At 40.2% G+C, this 14,616-nt stretch overlaps 1 protein-coding gene across 4 annotated transcripts in view; it reads left to right on the top strand.

The window, feature by feature from the left end:
- The window catches only part of LOC149869195 (ras-related protein Rab-10-like), a 51,720-nt gene that overhangs the window by 13,257 nt on the left and 23,847 nt on the right, over positions 1-14,616 (top strand). For all 4 annotated transcript variants that reach the window (XM_090039903.1, XM_090039900.1, XM_090039899.1 and 1 more), the window contains exons 2-4: positions 960-1,020; positions 2,295-2,433; positions 12,819-12,908. In XM_090039903.1, coding sequence (XP_089896029.1) covers positions 960-1,020; positions 2,295-2,433; positions 12,819-12,908 — 290 coding nt within the window. The remainder of the gene's footprint in view (positions 1-959; positions 1,021-2,294; positions 2,434-12,818; positions 12,909-14,616) is intronic.

Here is a 14,616-nt window from a genome sequence, read left to right as displayed (position 1 = left end):
CTTCTGCTCATGTTGAGCAAATTCTTTTTGGTATTGGTTGGTGGAACCGGAGCGTGCTCCGTCCACTCCATGCATTGACCTGGTATTGCAGTGCTTCCAGGACCGGTGGGGGAAAAAAAAAAAAAAGGCTCTCCTATATTTCCTCCTATGGTATTGGGTGGTAGAACCAGACCGTGCTCCATCCACTCCATGCATTGACCTGGTATTACAGTGCCTCCAGGACCGGTGCAAAAAACAAAACAAAACAAACAAACAAACAAAAATCTCCTATATTTCCTCCTCTGACATCCAACACTCTAGTCATGAGTTTTTGTTCTGTAGAAGTTTGACTTACACTTGCCCAGTGAACACATATATAGAGCTGCATACTGGCCTGGTTAGCATGCATCCTACTGTGCAAACTCAGTAGCTGTGTGGATGCTTATGTATCTGCACTGCAAGGGAAACAGGGTTTCAAACTGTGCCCAAGTATCAAAAATGGCAGTTATGCCAATGTACCACTGCTACATGGGTGCATAAGCTGAAACAGGATGCTGTCCTAAACCTTGGTACAGACCTGCAGAACTGTTATTTTGGAGCTGAATCACTTAGTCAAACACTGTAGTTTCAAATACTGCAACCGTTCTATGCATCAGCCACCAAGCTGCTGTCATATCATTTGCCTACTAATGCAGGTTTGTCAAAACTGACAGTGCACAAGGAGCTGAGCGTAAAACATTGACCTGTCTGACGGTTATTTTCAATAGAATGTACTTATGACTGACAGAGAGTTGCTTGTAATAGTTCTGGTTTTGCCACTTCTGTTTCATGTTGCATTTGTTCTTTTTTTGGTAGTTGTCTTTCCTTTTCTCTTCCCCTTCAGATGTCCAAAATAACTATTACCTAATAACAGTCTAAAACAAAAGCTATCGTTAAAAAAAAGAAGAAAGAAATGTAACAGATTTTCTTTTTTCTTTTAGGCATTGATTTTAAAGTAAAAACAATAACATTCAATGATACAACAGTGAAACTTCAGATATGGTAAGTTTTAATTTTTTCCCCACGAATGGAAGCCAGCGAAATTATAGTACAACATACACAATCTCATCTGGTTTTAATTGTATGTCTTTCTATAGTCTAATTATTACTTCATAGTGCATTTTAAAATTTGAATTATGCCTAGGGGAGCATATTGTTTACAGCAACTAGTAGACACTTAAAAAAAGCAGTTATCTCTAAAACCATTTAACATTAAGGTTTCACTGTTGTGGCATACAAATAAAATGCAGACCTCTACTACATATTAAATATAAGCAACTTTATTACAATTTTAAAGGTAAGAAACAAAGCAAATTGTTTCATTACTTCAGACATGCATGCTCATCAGAATTTTGAGGGAGCATGATGAATCTTTGAGCATCCCTACCTTATTTTTAAATAAGGTTGCAACAGGAATGCTGGAGCCCAGCTATTTGAACTGAGGTGTGTTAATATTTGCAATGGTTAGAATTATTTTTAAAGGGATAATTCTTTAACAAAGTTGATGTTCTGACAACCCTAGATCTCGAGCAGCTAGATCTTCAAGGCTAATTGAGACAGCCCTGGAGACCTGCTTAAGTTTTATGGCAGTTTCCCAGAAAGCAATGTAGCCTGCAGTGTTCCCTGAAATCCCTGCGTTGGTGCGTGGTGTGGATGGTATCCCACCCTGGCATTTACCTCCCATATTAGCTGTGCTTTTAATTCACTCCCTGTGTTAGAGTTTACAGAAGTCAAGCTGGCATCTACCTTTTGAGGTTCCTATGCTGGGAGAATCCTCCCTTAGCCAAGTCATATCTCCTGTTTAGAGATCTTTATACCACTTTCCTCTCCCCATCTAAAGGGACCAGTGTAGGATCTTAGCTCTTGGTGTAGCCACCACAATATAGTGTTATTGGTGAACCTCCAGTCTAAGGGGCCTACACCAGTGCATTTCTTCAGTGCATAATGCTTATTCACTCTAAAGCAAGTCTTAGTACTGGTATAAAGCAATGCAGACATACTACAGTAAGGGGTATACCAGTGCATTTACGTCATTTAACCATGCAGTGGTTAAACCTCCGTGTTGACAAGGACTTTGGCTATTTTCTGCCTTTTCAGTTATGTAAGTGTAGGCTCTAAAACAGTCAAAAATATTTACAAAGCTTGCTGTCCTTTCCCTGTCCCTACAGAATAGCAGAATAGAGCATATAAGGATTTTATTCATGTGGCACTACAAAACCATTTCCATGTTCTTGCAGGGCATGCAATACCAAGTGATCTCTTATGGTGTATTGCAGGGATACTGCTGGTCAAGAACGATTCCACACGCTTAGTACTTGTTATTTCCGTGGGGCACAAGGGTTTGTTCTTGTCTATGACATCACAAATTCAGACAGCTTTCAAAGTATCACAAAGTGGATGAATGAAATACATGAGGTAAGAATACTTAACTGCTGTCAGTCTTTTTTTCAGGGTGTTTAATAGCTTAATTTCCTGACTTAATGCACTTAATATGTTTAAAAAAACTATGGCCCCATCTACATGTTATAGTTATTGTGAAATTAATGAGTTGGTAGCGTAATTACCCTGAGACCAGCTACACATGCAAAGAAGCTATTATGCCATAAAAAGCTTGAACCAGCTATAAAGTTAGACTCAAAAATGTGTACTAACTTCATAGCTGGTTGCTACTGAGATTCAATTTGCATGTATAGCAGGTTCTGTCCTATGTCTGGGAGCCCCATCAGCTGTGGGCTCCCAGCCATACATGGTGTCCCTTGCCCAGTTGGGGATGTGAGTCCTGCAACTACCGGGGACTCTCAGCCCCAGCATCTGCAGTCTCTGGGTTCTGGCAGCACTTTACCGTTGGGTCCCCACAGCATGCTTCCCGGTATCAGGACTCAGCTGGGTCCTGACAACTGCAGGGCATGGCTGTGATCTCCCAGCCCCAAGGGTGCATGAAACTCCCAGGATAGGAGTTTCACTGCTGTGGTGACCTCTCAGCCTCAGGGGTGAATGAAACAGCCATTTCATATGATCTCACATACCTTTAGGGTTGGGAAATTGGGGCAGTTAATGGGCTCCCCCTGCACCTGCAGTGAGGTGCATTGGGCTGTAATGTGTAATCCCACAGTTGCGCTTCCTGCCATGCACAGGTGCATGGCAGGAGGCACTATTTCGTAAATTGTGCATTAGATCCTGTTTCATATTTACCTGCATATGTAAAGAGGGCCTCTAGGATAAATATTATTGCTGGTCAGGTTCAAAGCTTCTTGTCTTAGTTTGTTCCATTGCTACATACAGGGTGTGTCTATATGAGATGCTGTGTCGCCATAGCGATGCGCTATGGTGACTTAGCTCATTGCCACACCAACATAGCAATGGTGGGCACAAACTGTGCAGTAGGGTTGGAAATGACCTGTGTGGCACCAGGACTGCGCAGTACCAGCGGTACCAGCAGTAACAACCGTGCAGTCAGGTGCATGTGTAGACCCACCTACAGTATACTATTGTAATAGTTTTATAGTAGATAGTTTCATAGGAGATATGGAAATGCTTGGTAGGTCCTCCAGAACATCTTCATAACATTGTCAGATTTTCACCTATCATACATTTCATCTAGTATTTTGTCCCGTCTGAATTCAGACACCTTGAGAAATGGGGCTTCAGCCACCAACAAGTAGTCTCCACAATCCAGTCGAACTTGACGTGAGGAAGATTTTACTTATATGTAACCTGTACTTTCCCTTTCTTAATTTCAGCCTACTGGTCTTAGTTATCCCAATATCAAATTAAACCATTATGCTCCATCCTTGTTGATAATTTGCCTTTGTCATATATTGTTATATTCCTATCAATGTTTACCTAAGCTATTCAGTTTTATCTTGTTTAACCTTTCCTCATAAAATTTTATCTGCTTAGGTTAAACTAACAGTAAAAAAACAAAAATATTCAATATGAAATAAATTCTAGGACTGTGAATGGCTTGATTTCAGTTGCAGGCCAGTCTAGACAAAGACTCATTAGTGAGTCTCATAATTCGAATTAAATAATAAGATACAGTTCTATCAGACTTCACTATCATGTCTAATAGTTTAGTGTCTTGGGTAAACTGTAGGTGGGCATTCAGTATAAAATAAGTGTTTTATGCAATAATGGTTAAAACACATGGCATTTCTTCAGAATTAGTTACTCAGTGGGAGGTGATGTTGCCTGGTTGTGCCTTGAGGATTACCAGTAAATCTTCTTTAGCAATCCCTCATATTCGAAGATGATTGTCTTCCATGATTGTCTCATTTGTGTGTCTGAAGATAGCTGACAAGGCCTATCTGGGATCGACAGACTCTCTTATAACCACTGCCTTCATACCTGTTCATGACTAGGAGCTTCCAGACCTTACAATTCTGTTCCCATTGCCATTAGCTGGTCACCAAAGGGCTTGAGGAATGTGCTGGAAAAGCTGTTTTCATGGAAGGTGCCTGTGCGTGACTTATTTTATCATGGAGAAGCTGCTGTACATCTGCTTCCACATGGCTCTTGGCAGAACAGGACCTTGATCCAATGGCAAGGAGACCAAAACAACAGGGGATCTCGTTCCGCTGCAGCCTTCATGCACCTGCGCAGCTGTTGAGGACTTGTAGACCCATGGCTAGTGGCTGGGCAGGCTTATTCTAGTGGTGACCTGTACTTGCCATGTCACAGCACCCTCAAAGGATTTTCAGGAGGGAAAGAATTGCCATCTGCTGTCCTTACCACAGCCTAGTGGTGCTGCCACTGCTTGGTCCATGCCTGCTTATTCGTCAAAGTTACCCCTGCTTATTTTATAGCTAACCTTCCATGAAGATCTTTCCCCTATCCACCACCTGTGGATGTGCTGGGTAGCTCTGCCCCACATTAAATAATTCCCCAGTGAATGCCCAATGGCAAAGTTGCTATTGCTACTTTAAGTTGAAAAAAGTACAAGGGTACAAGTACAAAAGTGGTTTGTAGATTTAATTAATTGGCTGATGGAGTTTCCTTTGGTAAACACCGGGAGTTGTAAGAGAGTATAAAATTTGCATTTAGGCATAATCAGATCAAACTTAATCTTTTATAATTTTATGTATCTTATCTAGATTCATATAATAATCGGGCTTTATTTAGAATCATAGAGTTTTTGTAAAAGCATCTGTCTAGTGTTCCAGGCCCTTTCCACAAATTTTAAAAATAACAACCCTTGTGAATTAGCACTCCTGGTAACAGATCCTCAATCACTTAATAGAAAACTAACTGTCAGTAGGGTAGTAAATCAAATTTGTTTGCATTTCAATTAATACTAAGAGTGTAATAAGATAATTTTTTTAGCAACAAATCTATTATTACTGCTCGAGTGAGTTCAAGTCATACAAGAACCTCAATATTTAGGTCATTCTTACATTCAAGTCTAAAGGTAACTCAGTACTCTGACTTTCTGTGAAAAGCTGAGTAGAAAAAATATGCTCAGTGAAGACTATAGAAAGCTTAATTGACATATTCTTTATGCCTGTATCAGAGCTGTCATGCCCTTATAATAGTATGTTTATTGCAGGAAAATTACTTTGGAAGCTGATTTATTTTTTCTTTATAAGTTTAAAAGAATTGCAGACAAAACTGACTTTTAATACTTTATGTGTTGTTGATTGGGAAAATGGTTTAAAGGTGTTAGAAATTGCATGCAACTATTCAGAAGGACTGAGAGTTCAGTTAGGCCTATAAAAATAATCATATGAAATAAAGTAACTGCATATAATTTGGAATTTGTTTATACCAAGATCTACACCAAATGGCAACTGAGCCCCTGTACACAGACACAATGCCCTAGATTCTCTTTTAGATGCATACAACTTTTTTGCATCATGCTGGTGTCACAAAGTTACTATAAAGACAACGTAACCAACAGCAGGTAGACCAGGTTTATACTGCAAGGTTTGCTCCCTTAGCTGATGGTGCTATACTGACAAAACTCCTGGTGTGGACACAGCTCTCTTGACATAAGAGAGACAAAAAGCCTGAGGCTTAATTGATTCTATCTTCACAGGGTAGTCTAAGCAGTGTAGATTGAACTGATAAGCAAGTGAACAGACTTTTGATTCTGAAAATGCAGCCATATGCCCACAGTGGCCCAGACCAGAAGATGCGGGGCACTAGAGCATGCCTCCCTGGTTGACCGTAGCAGACAGCTTGGGCCAAGGCTAGCCCACTCACCCTTTGAGGTGGGGCTTACAGGGAGGTGCAAAGCATCCTGGGATGCTGGGGGGCTGTGAGTTAACTTGACTCTGGAGGGGATCTGGGGTGGAATTTCAATAAACCAATTTAACCTAAATCAGTTAAGTCTGATACCACATCCATCCAGGTTTATCTTAAACCAATTTAGGCTATTTTGAAAGCACTTTATGTGCACTGAACTTCTGGGCTAGGGACATTATGACATTATCAGTTTTTAGCACCAGATCAAAATCAGCCTTGTAGGTGCTTTTGCTTAGTGATTGCAGTGTCTAAAGCTTAGGTGTTTTGCCAAAGATGAGCAATCCAACCTAAAAGAGTTGGACACCTTGCATACTGGCACAATAAATGGAGAGATTAAGGAGCGTCAAGGAGCTGAACAGGGAATGGTGTGCAGCTAGCTAGTAGGAAATACTAAGCGTAAGGGCCTACCACTCATAGTTCTCTAGAGCATAGGTGTAGCTACAGGGCTACACACAGAGTATCTCTGTCATCTTGAAATCCAGAACACAGAGTGGAGACACATTTCTGAACAAGGATGGTTAACTCACCCTGATAACCCTTATAGCAGCATTGAATTCAGCATAAAGCACACCCTGTTCACTCTTGAGCATGACTGCTGGTGATGTCCACTTTTTGCCACTGAGCATAATGGTTATGTAGGAAATAGGAGATCTGGGTTTGAGACTCTTCTCATCCTGAGAGGACTCAAACTCACATCTCTCACTTCCATGAGAGAGCCCTAGCTCCTCACTGGCAACAAAAATGCCGAAGTTAGGAGAACAAGCAAGAGAGGGCTGTGAAGAGGGCACTCTCCAGGAAGTCTGTGTTCTAGTCCCTGCTGCCAGGGACTGGGTCCCTGATTTTTAACCAATGACTCTTTTGCTTGTATTCCTTCTGGCCCCACGACTCTTACTCTATTGGCTGCCCAGTGGCCTCGCTTCAGCAGGAGAGGTAGGGAGGACCCTAACTAGCCTACTCAATACCTTGCTGTTTAGGGCACTTGCCTGGGAAGACAAAGATGCAGATTGAGGAGGCGCTAGAAACCAGATCTCCCATTTCCTAGTTATGTCTCTAACAATGAGGCCGTTGGGCATGAGTGAGTGGTAGTACCACGACCCTTATAATGACAGTGTTTTGTAATGAACTGCATGCAGGCTGTCAGTGTCAGAGATGCTACATAGGCTCTCTGGCTTCCTAAAGAATTGAGGACTTGGGCAGAGTTTAAGTGTCTCTCATCACTGCTCTGCATCTCACCAGAACCGTGGTGGGAATTAGGCACATATGGAGCTAGCATGAATTTTACTGCTTTGGTGTCTGCAGATTTTTTCCAGGGATCAGATGCCCAATGAATCCAGGTTCCTAAGCATTTTGCGACTGCTGGACTATGTTTGATCTGGATTGTTTTTGTGATCAGAAGGTCAATTTAACTCTAATCAACATGAATACTTGCTGGTAGCTAAAGAACTTGTACCTTTTGGATATATTTCCAACAAGAGTGAAAGAGAACTAGATAAAATAAAGTAAAGCCAGGTGCTTAGATTCCTGTGAGAGATATGTATAAGAATTGCAAATGTAGGTGGTATAAGCCCTAAGTGTGTAACCACCTGCAGGAATCAGTGGATTCCTTGAAAACATAATCATCATTAATTATAAAGAATAAATTTACAATTTATATGGTCTAGTGATTTGAGGAAAGTCACTGTCTTGCCATGTGACTTCATGTACTTCCCAAGGCATGGACAGACATAATAATGTCTATATTGGTGGAATCAGCATTACACTGGTGTAAAAGATGAATGCACAGGTAATACAAACTAGGGGAGACTTCCCCCAATCCAAAAGATAATTATTCCCAAAAAACTGAGGATAAAATACTATGATGCAAGTTGCATTTTCCTTGGTCTGTTGTCCTTTTGGGATAGTTGTTTGCTAAAGGCAAATGGGCCATTACTTGTTCCCTTACTGCTTTGCAATGAAGTGCTACAATAACCATCTACCGTGTTATCTGTCCCAAGAAAGTTGCACATCTGTCCTTTCTTGACTTCACTCTAATTTACATTGGTATAGAAACTGACTTCAATTAGGTTATGTGTACATATCCTGTCTCCTCTTAATATTTTTTCCTGCTCAGATGTGTTGTGATGCTTAATTATTAGTTAGAGCTGTTCACTTCCATCCTATACTGTCTTGCCAAAAAGTTCTGTTTTCCTGTCCACCGTCTTAATATGTAACTGAATAGTGACTATCGTAATCACACCAATAAGCTCAGTGTTGATCCATAAAGGATAAATGGGGGAGTTTGTGGAGGATAAGTGAGGTACTTCTTTGGGGCACCAAGCCTTAACTGGCTACTTTTGTATAGGGAAATATCAAGCATGTGTGTTTGTGTCATCACTGTCCTACTGTAAGTAAGACAGAATGCAGCTATTTAATCTTAGTGTCCATTTATACCAGCGAGGACCCAGACCTGCTGTCTGGATCTGGCAAATGGAGCCATGTCATCTGGCCTGCGGGTCTCCCTCTGGTTCTGGAAATGTGGTGGTACGGTGAGTGGTGGGTGCATTAATTGTTGCAGCTCCTGGAATGTGGCAATTAATGCTGCTGCTGCCACTCACTGCACTCAACATTCTGGATCTCTGAGGAATCCCACAGGCCAGATCCAGAGCACAGAATGATGTCATCGGGCCCATGGGACTGGAAATTTGGGGCAGGAGGATTAGCAGCTATTGTGTGTCTAGGAACCACAGCAATTAATGCTGCCACACCAGATTCCAGATCCCATGGATCAGGTGGTGCAGCCCCGGATCTGGCCTGTAGACCGGCCCTGTTCTTTAGATCTGGCCCAGGGACTGACTTTGCACCACTAGCTGGGCACCACTAATCTATACCAGATAAAAAGATTGTCAAGGGCTAATTTTCCAAATAACCTGAAGGTATGATAGCTACTTGCACCTACTTTGTTAGAAGTTTTTATATTACTTTTATGTACTTGCATATTCTACCCTTGTGAAGTAGTATTTCTGTAAAATGAAGGGAGAAAATTATATTGGAAGAATAACATCTTGGCTTTCAAAAGATAAAACATGGAAAGTTCACATTTGTACACCTCATTTGTTGCGATGCGTGCATATTCAAATTGTCATTTGCATATCCAAGTGCATAGCCATGTATTTAATCGGTTTGGGGCACCAATTAGGTGGCCACAATTTTGCAAATAGAGTAGAACATGAATTAACCAAGACCTCGGAAGGAGTCCATGTCAGAGCTTGGTTAATAGAATGCAGTAATCTCTCATCATAACTCTCATGTTCATAGTCTTGTCTTCTAATCAGCCCTCTGTGTCGTGCTTTATGGCTGCTCCCCCTTGTGGCCAGAGATCACAATGACTTAAACATTGCTGAACTGGTGGGAAATTTTTGATAAACTATTTTTTGCCATAAAAGAAAAGAAAAGCAAGAAAAACAATCTACTGGAGCCAAACTCTCTTGACTTGAAAAGAATTAAGTTTTGCAATTGTCCAGCTGTCCCTTTTTGATATTTTTGCTTTACAGGTTGAAATGACTTTTCCTTTTCAAATTGGAGTAAATTTAGACTAATGAAAGATAAAAAAAAAAATGAGAAAATTGGAACTGAAAAGAATCATAAAGAATATTTTGACCTCCCACATCCCCTCCCTCCCCCTCTGATGCAGAGAGGTGGCTGTATTTGCATCCACAATGGCAGTATCACCCTTGTAGCAAAAACTATTTTGGAATCCATTCCTTCCCACATTAACGCACCCCAGCCCTCCAAATTTAGGGAGTTTTAGACTTTGGTTTTCTACTTCCATGTTTAATTATTTTGAGGGGTCACAAAATTATATTCTTTTGACCCTAGTTGACTTCCTGTCCCTGGGGCGTGGGGCTGGACTCAATGATCTTCCGAGGTCCCTTCCAGCCCTAATGTCTATAAAATCTATATGAGGTTTTGGAACACTTACCAGTTCTTATTCTCAGGAAATGCAAATTAGCTTAACTGGATTGATGATTCTGCTTGGGGTCAGATCAGATTTTAATGCTACTAATTTACATTGGCTTAAGGTCTCAAAGGTATTATCTACAATATGAATTGCTTGAAAATGGAAGGGGCAATTTCAGTCTGACATATATTCTATAGTAGTCCAAAGTCAAATTACGTTGAATGAACATTTCAAGCTGCAAAAAAGCTCTCATATTTGTAAAACATTTTGAGAGTCATGGAGGGAACATATTACCAAAATGCAAACTTATTAGTAAATTATATTAACAGGAAAATCAAATTATTTTTTTTTTCTGAAGGAATTGTTGTCTTAAAGGCTTTTTAATGTTGTTTATCTTTTAAAAGTTATTTTGAAAGAGTATTCCTGTGCAAAAAATATTCTTACCTTTTGGTATGGGAATGAACTTGCTAATTTAAAACATGGATTCCATGTCTTTCATAAAGAAAGTATATTTTACCCTTTACTTTTAACCTTTTTCTTCAAAGTAAAGTCAAATGTCACTTAGGAAAGCTTTAGCTACATAAAATCTTCTTTCAAATAAAAAAATGATTATGTGATGTGATTAAATTGTCTATTTACCATACCCTATTTTAGGGACTGATGTAATTTTATGTAGGAGAACCATTGACCTTAATGAGTAAAGCTCCAATGCGCTCTGAAACAGCCAACATTTTGGTCTATTAATCCAGGTTAGATTGATTCATTATTTTAGGCCTGTACTTTGTACTCTTATGATGATCTTACTTCATTTTAATACTACATTATCTTGAGCATCAGCTGCAGTTATGAAATGAGATTAGCTGACTCCAAAATGAGAGTGGATTAAAAAATGAAATGGTATTCCTTAATAATAAATTGTGCCTAGTGCTGTACTTTCATATGAGGCAACTTAGTTGTAAAAGTGCAAATATACTAAAAATGATGATTAGCTCTGTCATCCTTTAATGGATATTTTTCTTTGTATATCTCTAAGTGTGTGTATGTGAATGTGCACACTGGTGGAAGGATATGGCTGTATGTGGCTTTAGTGTCTGTTAAAGTATTTAGAGTGACAGGTCTGCAGAGTGAAATGTTCTATAGAGCTACATACAGTATAGTACTGGTTGCAGCAAAGTGAGTTTTCCTGATCCTGATCTGTTTGGATTACCTCTAGAATTGGAAGGGTAATTAATTCTTCATGCTCATTCATCCCCTTGTATAACTGTATCACGGTGGGGGCGGTTTCTAATGTCGATGCCTGCCCAGTATGAACCGGACTGAGGCCACTAACTCTGAGGGATAAGAAGTGGCATTAAATATGTATAAATATTACATATTTCATGGTGTCAGTCTGCAGGTTCTATATTCTGTTACAGAACTTTTCACTTCCTTTCTCATCATTCCAGTCTTCTTTAGCTATAACAGACAGGCCTAAAATAATAGTATTATAGAGCATCCAGTTCATTTTAGACTCATGATATATGTAACTGGGTTAGCAGGACAGCTAATGGTAGACAAAGGATAGAACGGTTGATTCTTGATCTTGTTGAAGTTAATGCAGTTTTGGTATTTCAATAACTTTATAGAAGCTTTTTGAAAATGTTTTAGAATAATTGATTCACCGTAAGTTCGGACACTTTGAGTGTAATTCTACCACCCTAATATACAATAGAGTGTGGAAAAAATGTCCAGAGATTCTTATTACATCCCTTCCACTCAGGCAGTATAAAAAACTATTTTGACAGTACTCACAACTAGGGACCTACCTAAGTCACAGAGGCTGCCTCCATATATCATGGCCCCAGTGCGGTGTTTGGCACCATGTTCATAGCAGAATGCAGCAGCCCCATCCCCCTACCCCTCCCACCTCTAGCCAAGGGGACCTAGAAGTCCTGCTCCTCCCTGGAGATTGACACTCTCTAGGTTTGGAGGTGGGGGTGGGTACCACATCCAATCAGAGGCATGGGGGGGTCTGCAGCTCTAATCTGCAAAAACCTTGTCGTACTGCCTCTCTCTCCCTCCCCCCGCCATACTTCAGGATGCCAGGGCTTCCACCTCTGTTTGCAGCTCTCTTTTCACATCCCCCTCCCCCATTTTCCTGCTTTTTTGCAGTCCCTGTGCTTTTTCGTGGGAACCAGGCTTTTTCACAGGGGACTTGTCAAATTTGCAGTTTCCATAAAAATCGTGTAATTGTGGATTTTGTAGGTCCCTACTCATGACAACTAGAAAGTAGAACTAAGTAATATGTCATCTGGTATACCGTATCAATCTTGTGGGGCACTTCCAGGCCTACAAATCCCCAGTATCAAGTATTTGTTAGAAGACAGGGTCATGAGCTTTGAACCTTGCCAGAGGTGGAGCATAGTATCTCCTATTCTCTCTGCTGTTTCCTTAGTTTTTAGAATACTGCCTTAGTTAAGTGGACTTTCATAACTGACTGCATAACTCATCCCTCAAAAAATTTAGGCAAAATGTATTTCTTTTCAAGGACATGAAATGTTAAAGGTAGAACGAAAAAAGCTTTTTCCCCCCTTAAACTTGATTATGCTTGTTAATGATGTTTTTCTTTCTTTGTTATTAGAAAGCAGATGAAGAGGTGGAAATAATACTGTTGGGTAATAAGTGTGATAAGGAGACAGACCGTGTAATCCCAAAACAAAAAGGGGAAAAGGTATGCATTGATCACTAGTGCTTCGTCTAACGCTTTGAAGTTTTTAGCATTTGGCTATGAACTGTGACATTAAAAACTGTAATATGTTCCTGAATTCTAAATATTCTGTTATGAATTGCTTCAGAAGAATAGTTTTTTAATATGTGACCAGAATACAGCAAATAAGTTTAGTAGTTGCTCTCTTTAGAACACTGATTTTTGTATTACATTTTAAAACATACTTACTGTAGAGTGTCTGGCATGACACTTGAAAATTCATTATTTTCAGAGCCAGACTTTTAAAAATATTTAGAGTCTTCATGTGCACTGTATTACTTTTCAAGAGAGAGACTGAAATGTGTTCCACAATTTTCTGATACCTGATGTACCACTAGTCTTCTGCATCAGTATCTTTCAGCCTTCTTACATTGTTGTTTTCAGAAAATGACTTTTCATTGTCTTCCACTCAAGACCACAAGCAATACAAAGTCTGGAGGTGGGCTTAGAGTATATAATATTCTTCTAAAATATCTTTAAAAAATATCCTTGGTTATGTGGATTTACTTGCACTGAGCATGCTAACTTTTGTTTTTTATTCTTCTGTTTCTGAGATTTTTTATTGGTAGGCATTGTACAATCCCAGTGAATTAGTTATTATTGGAAACTAAACCATGTTTTGGGGTACTGTGAATCATTTAAAAATCCTAAAACTAAAATGTCTCTTTTAGTTTCTCTTCCATTATGCAAAAAATGCCATGTAAATAAGGGGGTTTTGTCATTACCTTTTTGTTTTTTAGGGTTACATCAGCAGTGGCATGACTACATTCAGTTTGCGTCTTTCTTGGAACACACAGTGATTCCTTTTAGTTGCACCTATTAAAGGACTTTGTTTTGAGAGTAATTTCTGCCTGGGGTCCACAAGCAGCACTATGAAAAGCCTTAATATAAGATTTGATTACCTAGAGAACCTCCAGTTTCCCTACCTCCCAGTGCAGTATCTGTAACTGACAGGGCAGCAACTTCAACCCATGTTCTAAATCTCCATGTTACAGCCCTTCTTCCCCCCTACCCATGGTTTTTCTTAGGGTCCGGGCTGCAGACAATTTTCTCAAACACGTAAGTTAATTACTGCCTCTGATAGGTGTAGGCTGCAGTAGCTGGCAGCAGAGAGAATCTTCTGCCTCTAGCATCAAGCCACCTATGAGTTTTCATTGTCTTCTGGTTCAGGCTTCCGTGGTATTCTGATTTCACCAAAATCAGCATCACATGGCGTTTCTCTGTATCCTACGTTGCAGGGCAGAGTGGCACCTTATAGACTAATCAGTTAATCTGTGTGGTACCACAGTGCCCTGCCTTCTGCCTGACTTCAGACTAGCATGGCTAAGTACCTCACTCTGTATTCTAGCTTGTTGTCACTTTGCTTTGCTTGGCTAGCAAATGTGAAGAGGAAGAAGACTAGGTCTGAGTGAATAGGGTGAGATGTAGTTATATGCAGAAGTGTAACAAGCAGTTTTTGTGCCCAAGGCAGCAGTGGTGGTGGTAGCTGCCAATATTGTTCCGCCTCTAAATTGGTGCCCAGACCTGGTGCCCTGCTTGCCTGTTCCTACTTACATTACTGTGAAGAATGCAAGCAGAAGTCTGGCCTTGATGTAGGGGACACAAGGAGGGCAGTGCAGAGATCTGAAGAACCAGAATGTTGGGGAAAGAAGGTTTTTTTGTAGCTGCACTC

Source organism: Crocodylus siamensis, chromosome 3 (assembly GCF_052110815.1).
Source record: "Crocodylus siamensis isolate JL-2025a chromosome 3, ASM5211081v1, whole genome shotgun sequence".
NCBI lineage: Eukaryota > Metazoa > Chordata > Crocodylia > Crocodylidae > Crocodylus > Crocodylus siamensis.
This window is presented reverse-complemented; position numbering and strand designations above follow the sequence as displayed.